The following is a 21,132-nucleotide window of genomic DNA, read 5'->3' as shown; positions in this document are numbered from 1 at the left end:
CTGAGTTGAATTCTTTCAGGTCCAGTTTGATCTGGAATTACCGTTTCAGTAATCATTAACCCGTTATGCATTAAAACAAAACATATTAGGGAAAATCACAAGTACCTACTAACACATTAAAATCATTGAATGAACGTCTTGTCTCACGTTACTCGATTTCTGACATTGAATATATTATACAGCATGTACTATTGTACAATTTGAGCAGAAAGTTCAAGAGCATTAATTGATGTATTCATGCAGCGGCCGGCACTGCGACCGGTGACGGTCTGTGCTATGCGCGTGTAGTGTAGTGTACGTAGATACAATTCGCGCGCAAGGTTACGCGATGGGGGCCTAATATTACGCGCCGATAAACTGTGGAAAGAATTCCGTACTAAAACGAGCGGCGGCGAGTGCGGACGAGATGGCTACCGAGAGCAGTCACATCACACGACGACGCCACTTCTCGCCGTTCTATCGCCGCCCTCCCCCGCCCTCCTCCGCCCGCAGCTCTGCCCGCACCGCGGAATTCGCACGCCCGCCGCCCGCCAAGCCCGCGAGCCGCGGTTCAGTGTACGTGCGACTGTCCGCGCTCGAAGACGACGCGCCGCGCCACGCGCACTTTACTTATTACGCAGTTCCGAACTACGACGACCGCGTGGATCGCGCCGCGTTCTCGCCAGCGCTCTTGTTCTTCGATAACCATTCTTATTAATAATTTTTACTCCTCGAAAATCTAAGAACTTAGTGATAACCGGTGTCGATGCCGAAAAGTAAGTGCGATCGAACTGGAATATACGCAGTGATCTCCGGAACTACGAGCGACGGTGACCATCGTAGGCCGGCGATACGCCGTATCGCGAGCCACGTTACAAGGTTATCGCGCCTCTAGCCCGCCAGTGATGAATTGGAAAATCGGCGCGTAAACGCTCACGTGGTGCGCGCCCCGCCCCCGCCTCGTTCCGCGCTTATATTTAGCGAAAATCGCCTCTCGGGAACGGCCCGACGGGAGATAGATACGCTTCGTGCACGTCTCTGTTTACGAACGTTAGTGAGACGACACATGTTATTGGCTTCGTATAACACAGCCGATAAGGAGAAGTTAGATAACCTCCGGACCGCCGCTCGACTGCGACGACGTTCTGGAAATAGAAAGAAGTGCGACGGCTGTGGGAGCGTTGTGATGGTAACGAGTGGTGTCCAAAGGCGCCGGTGAGCGCGCTCTCGACACTCCCCTGATAAACTTTTCCACTGCTTAGTGATAAAACCGTAAGGACATGTCGTTGCCAGGCTGCGGTGGTTACCAGAGTCCATGGTCCTCGCAGACCGGGCTATCGGAAATCGAGGGTACGATGGGGGACTTGGAGCCTCTGGGTGAGCTCGCAGAGGTTGGCTTCGAGCCGCAGACGCGTGCTCGTTCCAACACGTGGCCGCTGCCCCGGCCTGAAAACTACGTAGACCCAGCTGAAGATTCCAGTTCCAAGAAAAACTCCAATCAGAACTTGACCGGTAAATAATAAATTTTGTCACCTTATTGATAACAGGGTCATATCTTTGCGATACGTCGACCTATTTAGGTCGCCCACGTAGTCAGATCGAATCATTGAATTCGTTCAAACAAAAACAGCGCTATACTTATTATGATCACAAATAAACAACAGAGGTCACTATGGATTGTTTACTTTTTGTGATAACGTGACGTTACTGCATACAGCATGTTCGTAAAAAAACAAACACTATTAAAACTAAGCGCAACTCAAAACCATAACTTATCGATGAATATCAATTTGATTTTTGCATAAATATGAAAACAATATAGAAACATTCTTTACTTTTAAAGTATTCCGGGTCATACGTCAATCTCATGTGTCGAAAAAAAAAACGAAATTTGTATTTCTTAGAAAAATACCAACTTATTCATTTTATTTTTCCTATTCATTGTATTCAGAATGATATAAAATAATGTAATACCGGTAGAATACCAAATAAGCAGCATGCATACGTATTACTTATGTAGGTAAATTAAAATACATGAGCGAACTATCCATATCTTATGCATTCGCATAAACAAACAAGGCAGGCTTGTTATAACTATGAAATTGAAGTATTTTTGAACACATCTACTTGGATACCATTAATTCAAAAGATCCTTTAATATATGGAAAAACTTCAAAGTTTTAATTTTCGTTAACTTACTCTTGCAACATCTATAAGGAGGGTGTTATTTAAAAAGTTTTTATCAATATCGTGATTACAATTAATTTGACAAAAGTCTTAATTTTGACGTTGCTGTATGCCCCCGTTTTCTATAAAAAATAAAAGTTCGTTATAAACTATTTGTAATAAATATGAAAAAAGTGATTGTTTTAAATATTTTTATTTAAATTATCAAAATATCTAATTGTTTATTATACAGAAGTAAACACATTTTCAATTGTCTTTTAATATGAATCTTAATTACAGTCCTCAAATAAGGATGTAGTACAGTTTCAAGATCTTGTTTTTTAAGTATCGAAGGTAAAAAGCACCCAAAGCTGGGTACTTTCACTAGTGCAGTATACTATGCGAGTGATATACATTTAAGAAAAAGTAAACTGGTTAATCAGCACTCGTTAACGGGCATTGCGAGCAATATCAAGTACTGATCGGAAACTTTCTACATACGTCCCCCGCGCTACTTCCCGCGCCATCCTGATACGGTAGAACCTTGATAACTCAAACCTCGGTAACTTAAAAACCTCTATAACTTGAGCCCAAAACCTCTATAACATAGACTTGATAACTTAAAATATTTTGTGTTTCCCTTGGTCTTTAACTTATCGAGCTTCTACTGTATTTCAAAATTATACCTCGGAAAACAGACAAAATACAATTAGTACATGTACACACCTGAAACTAAACTATCGCACAACTGTTTAGTTTCGCTTTGATTCCTATGAGCTTATATGGAGGTGTACACTTTTTAATTTTTTACTTGTGCAACTTAACAGTTGAATTGGTTGCGAAACAATTGACAATCGATAATCATATAACAGTTGTGCGATAGTTTAGAGAAAGTTGTACATTTGATAGTTATGTTGAAAAGCAAAAAAAAAAAACAGGGATATCCTAATAAATCCTGCTACGTATTGTTAGACATTCTAGAATATAAACCACCGTGTTTACCTTCTTGATGACACACTCAAGCATTCCCCATGAAGTAACGTCTATTGGTTAAACCCGTATCAAAACCCGTTGTTTTTCAGCTTATCTTCTGCAATACTTCATGTCTTGTGTGACCGGTTCAATTGTGAATGCATTCCGTTTATTATATCCCTAAGAAAATTGTAAATTTTAGTCCCATGACTTTGTATTTTAACACTTCATATATCTGTATACAGCTAACAGATAATAAACATAATTAAAGATCTTTGATAGACCCTTATATATTAACGTAGACATCAATAAGAAAAAAAAATACATTAAAATTACAGTGATTTAAACAACGTCATGTTTCTGGATATGTCTTCCGATATTATAGTTGTCCGTTACTACGCATGTAACAAAACTAATAATAAATTTGTAATAATTTTCCTACAAGGCAGACGTGGCTATATATTCCACTAAGATTGCGGTTACAGTGAACGGCCATACTCTGATTATAATAATATTGAAGTTTGTATTTTTCATAATCGTGAATAAAAAATGATATTTTTATACGGCAAAAGACAAATAAGACGAGAGAGAAGTCGATGACTAATAACCAGGTATATAGGAATGAAAATTGTAATAACTGTAGCCTATTTTACTCAGTGATAAAGTAGCTATTTATTGGTGAAAGAATTTTTAAAATCGGTCCAGTAATTTTCGAGTTATTTCAATATACAAATCGTACCCTATATATTAGTATAGATGTATATAACTCCCTTTGTATTTAAGTAACGCAAATAGGATATCTTGAAAGATCCTTGATATTATTATGGTAATTGCATGCACATGTTTCTCGTTGCAGTCTCGGTTCCAGTTGTTTTGCAGAAAAAGATAAAAAAATTGACGAGATTCGAATATTATTTCCATAATCTTCACTCTCAAGGGCAAATGCTAATAAAATCAGATGTATCACGTTATTCTGTAGTTTAATACGAATTACGAATATTTACATCTCAATTTGATATATTTTATTGCATAACATATAGCTAAAGTTTTGATACTTTAACATTTTACTATAGAAACTAGCTGTTCCCGTGTGGCTTTATCCGCTTGAATTTATGAAAATTTTTTTTTTGTTTACATTTGTCAAATTATTAATTGCAAATGACAAAATGATATGACATGATGACAAACCATGGCAATCTTACTTCCTTGATGTTGGCAGCTGGTAGCTTATGGTCCCTTTCCCACATTAGGGTTTTTATCCAATTTATTTACCCCCTAAGTTTAATAGCTTGAAAATATATGTATATTTATTAATAATTCTTTTACCAAGACAGCTAAGCTCTAGGCTTGTGCTAGGATATGATGTACGACAATAGTTGAAAGGCGGGATTCGAATCCTCGACCATGTGATTGGAAATCCGTTACCCTAACCATTAGGCTATTGGCGCTTAATTACTTATGTAAATAGGTAATTAGATGAGTATATCGAATTATTTGCTCACCAGGTGCTCCTCCATTGCCTACACCGTCGGTGGGTAAGAAGAATTCGTCCAGACGCAACGCCTGGGGCAATCTTTCATATGCCGATCTAATCACGCAAGCTATCACCTCCGCACAAGACAACAGACTTACCTTGTCGCAGATCTACGAGTGGATGGTGCAGAATGTGCCATACTTCAAAGATAAAGGAGATAGTAACTCATCAGCCGGATGGAAGGTGAGTGAAAAAAATTCTTTCTTATTTTTTTAATGATGTTTACTTAAAGATTGTGCATGTAAGAATATTCTGTATGTAAATATTTTATTCCGTACATGAACCTCGCGTCGTTGAGTTCATCTGATGAGGTTGAAAATGTACATTTTCTATTTAATAAATATGTTAATTTTTTTTCCTGTTGTAATTGTTATTGGCTTTTGTAAAAATTTGTCGACTAATTTAATTTTGAATTTGCCTCATTTCGTTTTAATAGAGTACCAATGAAATACTAGACTACATTCAGTATTGTAATAGCCACATGATTAAAAGTACGCACTAGTCTAGAATTAGCCATTTCTACCCACAAGGTAACCCACGTCATAATAGATCGGAAACACGAACGCCGGCTATTACCAATCTGTTACTGTACGCACTTTAAACAAGAATTTAAATAGCACTATTCAGAATTTTATAATCATTATATCATCGCTGACCAAGACTCACTTGTACTTTAAACATATTTTAAGACATAGCACATACTGTTAATAACACGCCAGTATTCATTACACATTGCAGTCACAATTTACCGTTTATTTACTTTATAATTAGCCGTTATCATGATTTGGAAACGATTACGATTGACTGTGATTTATTGATAGGTTTCTGCCAACTGCGCTTATTATGGCCGATATCTTTGCAAAGACAAATATTTGCGATGCATTTTATTCTATCAACGTTGGATATTATTCCGTTATATTAAATGATAGTTCCGAAACTTCAAAAGATGTTGTTTTGTTGTTTATGAAGCATGTAAGAATAAGTAAATAACTATGGACAGGATTAAAGTTTTGTAATGCATTTTAACTTGTCAATCAGATATCATATTTAGTGTCATAAAAACTAATGTTATTGATGAATCATTTGGCCGCGTTCCATTTATCGTAGGAATAGTGGCATCTCGCTACGTAACGTGGTATTTCATAGATTTAGTCGTATAAACAAAACTAACGATTCTTAATTCACCTTTAATGTATTGAAATACTTTTAAATTTTAATTAATTGAAATACTACGAATCTTTACGAAACGTTCTGGTTACTTAGTTTATTACAGTAGAAGCTCGATAAGTTAAAGTCCAAGGGAAACACAAAATATTTTAAGTTATCAAGGGTCTATGTATAGGAAGGGAACATATTATTTTTTGAAGATATAGAGGTTTTTAAGTTACCGAGGTTTGAGTTATCGAGGTTCTTCTGTATATAGTGGGTCTGTACACATTGTTAGATCTCCAATAAAAGAATTAACAAAAGAGATGTTCAATTATATTTTGCCATTCTTCACCTATATTGAAGTAATTAATGTAAACTGTTACTTCTAAACTGATGCAATACTTTTTATTCCCGGCTTATAAATCAGTTATCAAACAATCTTTAGTTAGTTGGTAGAATTACCATCCGGTCAACGTCCTCGTTAACATCATACATGTAAATTATTATTACATGATTAAGCAAATTGCGTAAATAAAAGGATGACAACGCATCGTTAGCAGTATACTCATATTCCAATGTCGTATGTACTTTTTCGCTTGCGCATGTTTCCATGATATATTTTTCGCTGCAACTACGCGATTGATGCGTTAGGACGCACAGATGTGACGTAATGGTGTTGATTTCCTCGTGGTTAAGGAAAGTCGCAGGATGTCGATCATAGGCCATCGTATATTGGTTTGCACTGTTTGGACCTCATTTTGTGTAGTTCGGCAATATTAAGTGTTTTTTTGTGGAATTCGTGCAAAAATAATTAGGTTCTCTTATCTTTGAATGTTTTTGGTATATAATAGACTAACATTTTAATAACGAATATTAATGCAATTAAATCAATTTGTATCAATATTCTGCTTACCATTGACTCTTTAGTGATGTTTTCATTGAGCCTATATTACCTTTTGTCCGCGCATTTCATCCCTATTATTTGTACAATCTATCAAAAGATGTACAAACTGTTGTGATTTTATTTTTATTTAAAAAACAATGACCACGTATTGACTTCATTCAACAGTTTGTCAATATTTATTTTCGTTGTATTTAATGGTGTGCGTTGACAACATAAGAATGTCAGTTGCCTTGACTTCCTCGGATTGTAACTAACTGAATTCCATCAGCTGTTCCGGGGTTAGTTGTGCCAAATTTGCCGCAACGATAGCAATAATATGAGAAGGTTTTTTTACAGCAAAAATAAGATGATGTAACTACGTAATAGGTATGTATTTTTTTGATAATTTATTGTTTATTCAAACCTACCGAGAATTATGCTTAATCGAGTTTCTTATCATTGTGACAGTATTTTTGCTTTTAGATATCCAATAACGCGCAGTATATTCAAATTTAAATAAAACAGAACAACGATAAAGTCTAAAAAACTAGATACGCAAATTTTGTAATAATTAATGGGCGACATATAACGTAGTAGGCAAACCAAGAATCAAATACTACAATTCTTTGAAAACAACGCATTAGAATCTTTCTATGCGAGAAGCTTAGTAATTTCGGTATTGCGCAGTGCCACGTTATCTCACTGCGAGGCGGCGCGAGCGATATTAACGATAATAAAAACATCACGAATAGGTTAACCATATTCTAGAAAATTGATGGACATTTTTGTCACAGTATGTTTTACGCAATAATCTACTTAATTTATCTAAAATCTAATACATAAGTCGAGTTACTGATGCAGCGAGGATGCATCGAAACCAGTAAAATGTAGTAAAGAAAGATGTACAACTCAAAGATCGGGAACGCATCTGTAGTTCCTCTGGAGTTGCGGATGACTAAGGACGTTATTGACCACCTCTATGTTCATGTTATAATTTTCTGTAAGTTTACGAAAATGCATATATATAGCTTATTCTTTTTAATAAACTCCTTACAATATACAGGCAGTCAAAATGCCTTAGTGTACGACATGCGTAAAAGCGGATGCACACATACATGTGGTTTTCAAGGTCCATCAGTTTTATGTTACATCAGTACCATATGGCGTTATTTTATCCGTTTAATTAGCATTTAAGCCACCACAGGTAACTTCAATGGAACAGATAGTAAACAATATTTTAAGATATCTTTATTCTTCGGTGACGTCGGACAACTTTGTGTCATTGATGGAATATTTACGCATACAATATTCATCGCGGCGTCGCGGTATACCTTCTTAGTGTATTTAGTATTTAAACATATGAGCATATGGTCGTTATTCGCTTGGTTCATTTTTCACGGCGAACTAAGCATGGTCAATTAACATGTCCGTCATACTCTCACACGCACGGTCAAGTTGAAAAAAGAATGAGATAGCTGGTTACCTAATTATTACTTAAATAAATTGTAAACTGACATGTGCTGTCTAATTTCAGCGATTGAACTGTATTTTTTATATCTTCCTGGTTATTACTGCGTATACTATGTGATGTTTTGGAAGAACATATGACCATTTCCCAGTTTTCATTTTTATAACATCCGATTTGGGACACTTATGTTTAATAGTATTCATTTTGTTCTAGACTAACTACTGCTCCCGTCTTTGTCCGCTCGTTATAAATATGAAGTTCAAAATATAAACCATGTTAAGTAGTGATATTGTAGCTTTATAACGGTGCAAGATTTTTTGAAATCAGCCTAATAGTTTTTGAGTTATCATATAAACAAAAGTACAAAAATGTAAACCTTTCCTCTTTATAATACTAGTATAGACGAATATTAAAATTATCATTTAACGAACAAATACTTTGCATTGTAAATTTTTATAGTTATTCTTATAATACAATTGGAATTTTCCACAGAATGACGAGATTTTAGAAAGTCTTGCGCACCGAAACATTTCAGACTTGATCAGGTTTTTTTTTGGGATAAAACTAGTTCATTTAAAAAAAAATTGAACTCCTATAAAGTCCTGGCAGTTTTAATTTCGTCGCCTTAGGATTTTAAAAGAATCAATCTGAAATTTAGACTTATTCGATTAAGATTGTTACATTTTGTTAACAAATAATAATCTTACTTCTTACTTATTAATATTATAAATGCGAAAGTTTAGATGGATGAATGGATAGATGTATGGATGGATGGATGGATGGATGTTTGTTAGCGTTTGTAGCCTAAACGGCAGAACGGATCTCCATGAAATTTGGCACAGGTTCAGAGCATAGTCTGGAAGAACACATAGGCTATTTTTACCCCGGGAATAGTTACAGTTCCCGTGGGATTCATTATTTTAGTTTTTTAATGTTTACTCGATCATTCTGCAACGGTTCAACATATCTTATTGAAATTTGGCACAGATATAAAACAAAGTCTGGAGTACACATGGGATAAGCTTCATCCCCGAGAAATGTCGGGTTCCCGAGGGATACGTAGCTTTTTGTAATTTATATAGTTTGTATGTTTTCGAATACCACGCGGACAAAGTCGCGGGCAACAGCTCGTAAATGCTTAAATGAAAACATACATGCAATATATCATCTATTAGTAATAAGAATATACCTAAATCTAAAAGTTATTAAAACCTTATTAAATGGTGTAAACACTAAAGACACATCTATTATTACTGGCCGGATATGGAAATAGTGTTGGTCGCTTGTGCAAAAAAAAATTCGTATTCTTCGTATTGATGTCGCGGTTTGTCCGACTGAATAGCAAATGAACTCTACCGTTATTAAACACCGTTATAAACGCCTCCTCGAAATCTTAACGCGAATCCTTACAACAACGAAAGGCTTAAGGATTAAGTTCCTTTTTCACTCTTTAGATTGCATTTAACTTTTTATTTGAAATTCAATAATCATAGCTTCAGAATCTGAAAAGTTTGTAAGTTGAAATGCCATCATTAAAGAGAAATGAAATTCGATAAGTTGAGATCTACCGTATCGTAATTGATTTTAATTTGAGGTTATTATGAGAGGTATACTAATCTCTTCAGTATATGGATTTACATTAAAAAGAAATCGGGGGAAGAATTGATGGAATAAAAAACCATCTAAATTTTACGTTTTGTATGTTCAACACTTTTATAAAAAAACGGAATAATCGGCTTTACGTCGAGGAACATTCAACCTACGCTAATTAATAACACTAACAACACAGAATATAAACTGCTGTTATTTTGTTCATACCTTACAGATGAGGTGTTTATCTTGAAGAAATCATTCTGTTTCCACTATCAAAAAACTTGTTTACAAACATATTAGTATACCTTTTTCTCTTCCAATACCAAAAGAACTAATATAATACAATAGAATTACACAGTAAATGTAGATTTATGTTCCTAAATAATGGGTAAGGAAGTAAATGTGAAAAATCGACCGTTATCTTTACCGCACGATATTAAAGTGGGACAAGCAATGTGTGATACGCACTGCACTTGATCCATTAATCTTTGACACAGCAAACAGGAGAGGCTGTCGATGTGTGAGCGTGCATTATTGAATTATTGTATCATACAAACATGCATTTTATTAATATACAGTAACGATTGTCTTTAATAACTTTATGCTATTAAAGTAACAGAGGAGTCCAGAATAACCTCGACTTGAATACACAATTGAATACTATTTAACATTTTATTTAGAGTGAATTTAAAATCGGAGATTTCAATGGAGTTGTGGAAAATTGTACGTTTCAATTAAGCATGGATTAAACCACGCTTAAGCGTAATATAAGTTTAATCTAATCGATAAAACGTAGGACAAAGAAAACGTCAATGATTACCGCAAATTACCCCATTACACCGCAATCAAAGCACAATTTCGTTTTCAAACGGTAAAATAGTTTTCCACCTCGTTTTATAATAACTGGAAATTTCCAACCGAGACCTTTCTTAATAAGTAATTGAGGTTACATTGATTTACACTGTCGCCATCTTGCTGCGATAACGACATTGTATTTACTTAGAGGCATATTTTCCCTCTGATAACATAGTATTGACTCCCATTCATACAACACTACAGCCTTCTTACTATGGGGAAATTCTCTGGAATTATCTGTTTCATATCTTATCTGCATTATCTGTCGACTATTTAGTTATCTGTTCATTTCACTTCGCAGTTTTGAATTTTTTGTCAATTCTCGATATAAGACACCTTTTACGCTTGTTTCTGAAGTAAGTCACCGTTTATCTTTAACCTATGATATCTATCAATAATAAAAATTAAGAATTCAGATATAACTTATTTGCTAATAGTTTAATTTAGAGACTATGTTTTATCGGTGTCAATTGTAGATTATTAGCACAAGGTTGCATAAAGTTATTATTCTAATTGGCTTTGGATCAAATAGTTGAACTGTTCGGGTGATGTTTACGTATAAAGTGTAACGGGGCGAAATGATTGATACTTTTTGACCGATTAAAGTTACTGGCCATTAATAATTTTGAGTACTGGCTGAATGTGCATCGGGCATGATTGTCATCTGTCAAGGCGATGATCGAATGACTGATGACAGTTGTCATTAAATGGTGAAATGATGCGTTTTGTTAATATAAAATCATTTTGTTAATCTCTGTAAATTTTTGGAATCCGAATTTGCATTTGATTAGATCGCGCTGTGCAGTTTTCATTTAAGATGGTGGTCAACTAAGAATGGTGTTTTCTAATGTTACGCGATTGTTATTTCATTATCTCCGATATAAGTACGCCTACAATTGAGTATAGCTACCTTGTATATGATCTGGCTTCGGAAATAATTTTACAAGCCGCTCGTCACTCTGGCAAGTATATAAATATATAAATGCACATATTAAACTTATTGCAAATACTTCAATGAATTTTACCTAACTTTTGTACACTTTATGAATGTTGGATAACTAAAACATGCCATTGATAATGCAACCTTGCAAACGTCGTGAGTCCAAAGTCGATACGACGAGTCAACTTCGATGAAATAAATTTCTTTAACTGGCTACATTTTACTGCCACCGTTTATAACAATGTTTTACATGATAATCTAAAGTGTAAAACTGTTGCTCCTTATTCAACGAAATAAGTGCTACAAACTTGATCACATTTATAACACTTCCTAGAATGTTTGCATTGAATCTCCAAACATTGATTTTATTGTTATCATTTTCTTGTACTTACTTCATCAAGCCTAATCTTTTACTTAATAATTTTTATACCACACTTTCTACTAGTATGTTACGTAAAAAACTCTTTTTTGCCAAAAAGAATGGCAGGGATTACAATATTAAGACTTTTTATTCAATACTTGCGTTGGTGTTGTACGCGTTAGGGCGACCTCCTATGTCGCCTGGCAGATAGGGACGCCACACACGAATTCTATTGTCGTCCATACTTATGGCAAAAAAGACCGCCGTAGAAATCTCGAACAGGGAGCTAGTATAACTAAAACAGACAAATGGAATTATGCTAAAAAAATTGAAATCCTATAGGTTAGAATTCGATTGCATCACTATGCAAGCTACAATTTTTTGTGTTATTATGTAATTTTAAAATATCTTAATCGGCGCTTTCAAATAAATTAAGCCATTGAAGCCTATATTTTATTCCAATTAATTGTTTTTAAATGACAATATTTTGTATCGAATTGTTCGATAGTACATTCGTTGCACTTTGTTACGCATTTATGCAGATCGTGCGTAATTGTAGATACGTAGAGAATCGTTAGAAATATGATACAGGTTTTAACATCGACAATTTGTGATTGCACACCTTTAGTAATGTGCTTATCGTTTTAATTAAAAGTATGTTATTTTAAATGTCGATGCAGCTGGATGCAAAACATTGAACTTTAATTTTTATTTTTTAACTTTTTTAAAACTAGTAACTGTTAAAATAATTGAATCCGCAAATTTAGTTTTTGTTATATAAGTACATTACATATCGTTAGAATTAATGTCCACGTTTGGATTGATGGATGTTTGTTACATCTTAGTTCTCCCTCCCTCACCCTAGTTATCCCTTATCTTAGTTCTCTCCCGCGTGATCTACGTCCCTCTGGTTGACTCTCTAACAGGCGCTTGGGCACTCTGCAGTCACTCATCCTCGCTACATGTCCTGCCCAACGTAGCCGACCAATTTTGATGGCCTTGACGACATTTGGCTCATTAAAGATTTGGTAAAGTTCGTGATTGTATCGGGTTCGCCATTGATTATTTTAATAAATTAACTATTGGCATTGAAAAGTAATGGATGGCAATAGTAGTACAAGTGTTAACAACGATTCAGTTACTACTAACTTATTATAAATCCCTGATCCTTGCGTGGTCTTTGGGGTCAGGGCCCTAATTTTATCATTTACTCGAACATATTAATATTTTGTTGGGGGTATCGAGTTGATAACAGAAACATTGACACAATTCCGCCTTGTTCGAGTGATATTGCGGAAAATGCCTTTGCAATAATATCGTTTTAATTATCTTCAAATAGCAACGTTTTACTTTTCGTGAATAATTTGAAACCTCGTGATTGAAAAATGTAAAGATTTTACTTAATGTGCATATGAAATATCGGTCACAAACTGGATAAAAATTTAAAAAGATATTCAGAATTATGTATATTTATGCAAAACATTGACATAATATTTGATTGAGTAGTCAAAAGTTTTAATCCGAACATGATAAAATATCTTTACTAAGCCCATTACTTTCTTTTGAGCTCTCCGATAAAGCCGTATCTATAAGAAACGTCGTTCGATGTTACAACTTGTTGAAGTTCATTGGCTTATGTAATATCGAATTACGATTGTGCTATTTAAAACATGCTAAAAAAAGTGATAATCATCGATAACAGGAACTTCAAAACGATCGAATTGTGTAACCTAAAATTCTTTTGTATACAGGATGTTGGGATCAGTCGTGTACAACTGGAAGCCAATATATTCAAAACTGGTATTACAGAGATTACCAGGAACAAACAATCTTTGCAAACAGACGGACAAAAATTTTAAATAAAGTGGATTTTCGTAAGACCGTATACATGTGTCTTAAAACTGTAATAATCTTGTAGCCAATTTCTTGATATGTACTCGTATATAATATGAATAAATTGTAATACGATTTCTCAAGTTATATTAACCGTATGTTTATATTACTGTACACTAGGAGTTGTATTCGATGTAGTTAATTAAAATAAAAAAAATTTTATATATCAGTCAGAACAGCGTCCACTAAAAGTCATTTTCGTATTGTTTTATCTCTATTGCTTCGTAAATATAACTATTTACAAATCAACTCAATGCTGATAAGGAGCATGGAAAGCAATGTATAGCGTGCTTGAGCGAATCTCGAAGTAATGATAACGATAGGAGGTGTGACCGTGCTGGTTCTGACCTTGGTGTATTGATAACGGTTTTTTTTTATTTTGTTGATTTTTAATTTAAGATGTTATCGCGTTGCTTTACACGAAGTACTTAGGTTTACATATATAAATTAGTTTGTGTATTTGCTTCTATAGCTAATAAAAAAATTGATTTAACCCTAAAAATTTGCATTTATATTTCCTATGGAACAAGCGATTTTTAAATATGATACTGCTAAAGTTGACAATAAATTATGTTTTAATCAGATATAGTAAAGTATCAGAACACTGTTCTTCCTGTAGAATTTAGTGTAATGAGACTTTTTTTTAAATCAGTTATCTCAGTTTACCTTGAAGAGGCATTTACAACTTTACCGTGCTTAAGATTGTCCAGAACAGGCGCTCAGCCTAAACTTCGTTTCAGAGTAATAATGTAACACGTGTTACAATGTAATGTTACAATGTCGTAGTCTCCCTTTTGTCAATGTGAAAAGACAAATGTGTAACGACAGTGGAAATGTACGGTTAATCTGTATGATGTTTTTGGTATTTGTTTATCGTAACCCGCAACTGTAAGTGCGTGTAGCTTCGGATAGCGCTATGCCGCGACATTATCCGCGAACAAGAGTCGATCGGATATCAAATGAGCCTAATCGCTCGACTTGGACGATGTTTTTAGCGACCGTCCCGCGGTATCGCGTGATAACCCGACGCCTGTGTTGTTAACATTCAGTGGTTCTATGTATGTCTACAATATCAGTTAAATAATAAATTCTACTGCTTTTAAAGTTACATGTTTGAAATGAGTAATTAAAATTCAAGGATCTTTTTCCATAATATATGAAATCTGGAATTAAGAATATAATATAATGGCTGTAGGATATTAAGGACAATAGTTTTGATGTATATATTTAAAGTATATAAGAAATCCTTATATAAGAATTCATACCTAAAGTCATCTTTACCTTTGGTGATGACTTTATAAGCAGAGTAAAAAGTTTGTAAATAATTTTATGTGACTTAAAACAACTAATTTGTATAAATATTATTTTTTATTGAGAGTCGACTTGTCTTCGCCGCTATTTCCTTTACACGGCAAGAAGCCAAGAAAACGTCTCCGAAATATCTCAACATTTAAGTCCATTACCGCAGTTTATGGCAAAAAGATTTCGCAATAGAATTGAGAAGCGTCTATCTCGAAGTCATTTTTAAATTGCTTTTAAATTCATGAGGTTTTACAACTCTTCGAGCTAGTTTTAAAATGCTGTGATTACGCGTAGAATGTTTTTAACACCTTTTATTTCTCAAACTGTTAATAAATAGAAAAAAAGGTAAGCGGATAGTATAAGAAATAACATAAATCAAACAAGTCGTAAATAAACCACCGTCCCACCTGAAACTCGTAACAAGTTTACTTTTTTTAACATTGTCAATTTTGCCAATATAAATTTGTTCGACTTTTGATATATGCTGACAACATTTGAGGGGTCGATGCAATAGAGGCTGCAAGGCAACGCCACCTTGCCCTGATTGATTTATACGTCTTGTTTGTCACAGAGCGGATTTATTTGAAATCCAGCGGAGCGCGGGGGCGGATTAATATTGAGCAGACCTCTTCTACGTATCCCGAGTTTCGGTAATAATTCAATATTTCATCCGACGAGCCGGGGACCTACAGAGAATTAACATACAAACGTCAATCGTTTCATGAATAAAAAATCTATTGGATTTAGTCGAATGAGTCGCGGTTGAGGCGAATACCGAATCGCGTATCGGAAATATGAGTGTTGCGTATTACCAGTTTAGATTATTCGCGTTCATCTCGAGCCATTTTCACGGCTCGTAAAATAGTTGTTACTTAGGCGCCGTCGCTACGTTTTTTGCTTTGCTATTCGCAGCTTGCGTTCCGGATTCGATCTATCGGTCGCTTAGTAACACAATCAGAAGTCTGTATAAACCAAATGACGGAAACTTTTAAGATGTAATAAACTTTTGTTTTTATTGTCATCCTGTTATACGGTTTCCTTTTCTGCTACTTATAATATTAGCTTGCCTCATAATACTTTTAAAAGCGTTTATGTTTCTTCCTTCGATGGTATATTTATAACATAATAAACAATTACTGAAACCAATGATAATAGGCAACTGATAATTTGATATTAATTTATGCAATTATCTGATGCTTCGAGAACAAATTCAATTAATATAAAAGTGTTTAAGGTAACGGAGTTATCACTTTAAAATGATTAAAATTTAAAATTACATTCATGTTTTTGTCCGACTTTCACCAGTTTCACCACTAAAAATACATGAACTACAAATTATTGTGCTTTGTGACTGTCTTATAATTTTGAACAGCTGCATAGCTGTCCTTGTATCGAAACATACCTATACTATAGTATGTAGTTACGATGCATTTCCGTACGTGCAATAATTACCAGCCACCGATGTTAGCCGGCCGAGCGAAAAATTCCATTTCAAGCCATCGCATCTAGTGGAACCGGTTTTGGTTTTTTAAAAGAACCACAGACGCCTCCTCTATATCATACGTCAAGGCTGTTCACTTTGTACTCAAGGGCCTTTAATTTTCTAGCCTTTTTGTATTAAAATACATAAGATTTGTCTTGGATTTAGGTAGATGCCTTTAATTCTCGGCATTTTTGTTAACAAGTTATTTAAATCAGTTGTATAAAATAAATCAATTTCTCAGTTTGAATGTAACTTTAGTAATAAAATATTTTAAAAAAGTAATTCCTATGCAAATGTGAGATTTTGCTCGTATCGCGTTATATGTAGAGCCACGACCTTAATTAGACGGATTCTTTGATAATTACGTTAATCTTGGAATAACGAATATGAAGATCGCCGATTTCCGAGCGCGGTGCACTATCTGCCCACATGGCGACCTTTACGTTCCACGTGTACTGACGGTCACATAAATCTCTCAAATTAATTTACTTTTAACTTAAAAATTAATTTATCAATAAACGTGGGTTTTTATGTCTGAAGATACAAAATTCTCTGTTTACTCATATGTCTTTATTTTTTATTCTTACTTTTATGTAAAGACATTCAGTTCGAAAACGCACACATAATTTAAAATACAACAGTATTCTCATTTTGTAAGCCAGAGATGTTATGAGTAAAATATAATTATATCACGTGGCTTCTGAATGTAAACATGTAGTTAGTCGAATATCTGCCTGAATAGGAAAAACCCATTATTTTCCAGTACATTTTAATAAGAAATTATAGTAAACTAGCTGTAGCCCGTATCGAAAAAAAAAAACAAAAGTGAGTAGCCTATGCGTTCTTCCAGACTATACCTACATCTATGTCAAATTACATCGAGATCAGCCGACTACAAACTCTAACAAACATCCATCAATTTAAACTTTCGCATTATTAGTAAGAAGTAAGATAAAGTAATTCTAAAAATCGGTCACGTGATTGTGATACGAAAACTGCAACAACTTATCTAAAGCAAAGCCGGTTACAGCCGGTGTCATATCGTATTGAATTATCAACAAACTTAGTAGAAATAACTATCGAACAGCCAACATTGTAAGACAGGGATGTACATAACATCAAATATTGTATCAGGTTTACGACGTCACTTTGTTTATCAATACTGAACAAGTGATTAGTTAATTCATTGTTTATGTTACAGTTTGATAGCGGTTTATTTATTTTAATTTTGATTGGATCGTCAAACTTCTATTAGAGATAAAGGGTATGGATAAAACAATTGTGAGTAAAGAATAGATTGCTTAGCTTATTACTAATATTGTATTAGATGTATTTATTAAAACTGATAGTCGCCGATTAGTGGATATTCGACTTATTTCGATACTTTAACTGTTTCAAATCTTTTCCATTCATTCCCTCGATATTATTAAAAAGGGGTACAAAATCTTCCCTTCGCGTATGTAGATGTCATGTCCATGATTACTGTTGCATAAATACTCTATCACTTTGAATACAATGTAGATTCATTTATATTCGTAGTTTCTGTTTTTTACAGATGACTACGTATACGTTAATGTATGTGATAGTTATCATTTACCTTTAAGTATTTCAGCTTGTATAAGACTAAGATGTATTCTTACGTTAAAAATCAGATAGTGCGCCATATTGAAACATCAATTAATATCGTGGCACTTTTGTTGAGGAGTGTACACTGCGATTTGATCAGATCATTAGCATAACCGGGCGCGAAGCAGTGATTATGTTAATTACACGGCTTGCGGTACAGAGTTAAAGAGCACATTATAAGTAAAATGTCTAATTTATATCGATGGTCTAAGGTCGCTGGAAACGTTTATAGTGTTTTAACAATAAGTTTTCACAACTGTACCTCGTTCTTTTATACGAGTAATAGTCAAGAACGAATAAGTCTAGATATCTTGATAATATAATTAGGAAAATATAGGATGTTTTGATTGTTGCGTTATAGTGTTAGACTTATAATTCACTTTTGTCAAGTTTTTTGATACATTTGTTTAAATTGTTACAGGTAAGGTCCAGTTCATATTAAACAATCGGTATGTCTCAAATCATTTAGTGCTCATGGAATGATAATTACTAACTACCACTAACATAACGTATTTTATAACCAAGAGTTTTAAAGGCTTATGATCGAGTAGAGATTAGCTAAATCAACTAGTGCAAACTTAATATATACTTAAATTAATTGCGTTTAACATACAACGCAAACGGCAGTTATCAAGTAATTATCTGACAATATTGAATATGTATATTTTATACATAAACATAGGTACATATCTTTGTAGAAGACCTATGTATAGCGAAGAAAATTGCGTCGCAAAATTTATTGGCGCCAGTTATTAGTAGAGGTAGACGATACGTACATGTACGTAGCATATGTACGTCTGTACTCGTGAACTTCGAATGATTCGCAATCATTAAATATTCTTCTATTTTTACTCGACTGTAGAGGGACAATGTTTTTTTGCAGTGAATTTTTATGTAGAAAAAAACCTACGTACAAAAAACCTACATAGTGTATCATACTGCCGAGTTTGAAGTGGAGTGTCACTAAAATTTACATCCTCCTTCCTTTGTGCTGTCTTCATGCATCTGTAGAACAGAAGTAAACTGGGTTTAAACGAGCATCATCAGAAAAATATTAGAATTTCTACGCGTTGTTTGTGACGTCACGGTGATTCCCCGACTGGCCTGGTCTATTCGTAGGATAACTCGTTAATACAAAAAACGATAATTCTGTACAACAACATAGATTATTTTTTTGTAGAAACAAAACATCTCATTTTGTTGCATAACTGCTATAAAAATTAAAGCTTTTTTGTAAAATTATTATTACACTAAATTAAATGATTACTCAGTATGAAATGTCTGCGCTAAGGGACTCTATACTCATAATACAATCAATGAGCCGTAACTTTTATCTAAATAAATTCCATACTAATGATGTCACCTCGAAAAAAAAATAATACGTCTCAGAAATTGTATGGTTCCTTTGAAAATAATATTTTCAGATGTTTATCTCGTAACAATTGGATGCTGTAGTAGATTTTTAACGACTTGTTGACATTCTAATATGTGGCGGTGCCTGAAATAGATCGCTTGGCGATTCCCAGAGGCGCTCAATATATAATTGATACATTGATTTATTATTAAAAGGTAAAAAAACTGTTATATTTGTGGTTTACGATCAATTCTATATCTCCTTTCAACTGCCAACATAGCGGTTATGGATTTTTTTGTTTTGTAACGATTTAATTGTATGTTAATCGAGTATTCATCGGACATAGCCGGATCTACATACCTTTTATCAAAAAGGTGTCTAACAGCAAAGCATAGTTATAAATGTACCGGGTGTAATTCCGCTGTCAAATAGAATTGAAACCTATTACTATCACAGTTTTTGCTAACTCACATTGTTATTATGGAATTTTATCAAAGGAGAAATCCTCAGTGACATATTGTAAATTAATATATAGTTTTATAAAGGGAATTATAACTAAAATCAAACTTTCAAAGCTTATGTTAACTTTACTAACTTTAATTGAAACATGTCAATCCGAAGCTCGTAGAAATAATGCTTAACAAAACACTATTTTAATAAAATATTGAATAAGTCAATCGTTTGGCTGCATCGTATCATTGTATGTTACTTTGCGGTGTACATACATACGTCTTAATGGTTTGGTAGTCCGCAGTTAGACCGCCTTGGAAAACAAGGTGTTTGTTTACGTCTAGGTATGTTTACAAACATTGTTCGGCGTCACAACGCGTCACCATACGTATGCCGCCGCGCCCTAACATCGTCCAATCCCGTTCTATTGCGTCTTAGAATGTGCAATACATTAGACCCGTGTTTGCATCGTACTGCACAAGAATAATAACAATCCGCCACGGAAATTACGTGCATGATAAACGATTGTGCAATCTTACACGTTTGTTACAATTAATTAAAGTCACACCTAGCAATTTCATTGATTTTCTATTGTTACAAGATTTTTATTATAAAGTATCATTCTTCTATTTATTAATATAGTAATCAATGAATGAGATTGAATGTTCAGCGCTCGGCCACCTCAAGTCCGGTGAAGCTAACCTCTTCCAGGCAAACAGTGACAAATCAGTCAAAAAATAAAGAATTATCAAAATTGGTCCAATAGCGGCGGAGTTATGCCATAACACACGTAAAAATAAAAAAAAAATAAAAAAATCATACAGACGAATTGAGTACCTCCTTCTTTTGGGAAGTCGGTCAAAAATAAAAGACCCAATGTAGATGGCTTTAAAAGAAAGGAAAGACCGCGCTACATGCATGGATATTGATTTAAAAATAAGCACAAGACGTAATTTAGATATGTTGTATGTAATATATAAGGCCGGGAAGGTAATATTATAACATGGACAGCAACATACTCCAAAAAGAAGAAACCGTTGGCATTACAACATAAAACTTTGCAGTTTTCATAGTACGGTTAGACAAGTGACATTGTAAATATTCGTATGGGTGATACTTTGCGA

At 34.2% G+C, this 21,132-nt stretch overlaps 1 protein-coding gene across 1 annotated transcript in view; it reads left to right on the top strand.

The window, feature by feature from the left end:
• Positions 1 to 481: 481 nt before the first annotated feature.
• The window catches only part of LOC106103453 (forkhead box protein O), a 69,950-nt gene continuing 49,299 nt past the window's right edge, over positions 482 to 21,132 (top strand). The window contains exons 1-2 of the mRNA XM_013283233.1: positions 482 to 1,491; positions 4,623 to 4,834. Coding sequence (XP_013138687.1) covers positions 1,260 to 1,491; positions 4,623 to 4,834 — 444 coding nt within the window. The 5' untranslated portion in view covers positions 482 to 1,259. The remainder of the gene's footprint in view (positions 1,492 to 4,622; positions 4,835 to 21,132) is intronic.

This window comes from Papilio polytes, unplaced genomic scaffold (assembly GCF_000836215.1).
Source record: "Papilio polytes unplaced genomic scaffold, Ppol_1.0 DF823731.1, whole genome shotgun sequence".
In the NCBI taxonomy this organism is placed as follows: Eukaryota; Metazoa; Arthropoda; class Insecta; order Lepidoptera; family Papilionidae; genus Papilio; species Papilio polytes.
The sequence above is the reverse complement of the archived record's forward strand: the minus strand, read 5'-3'. Positions and strand labels throughout refer to the sequence as shown.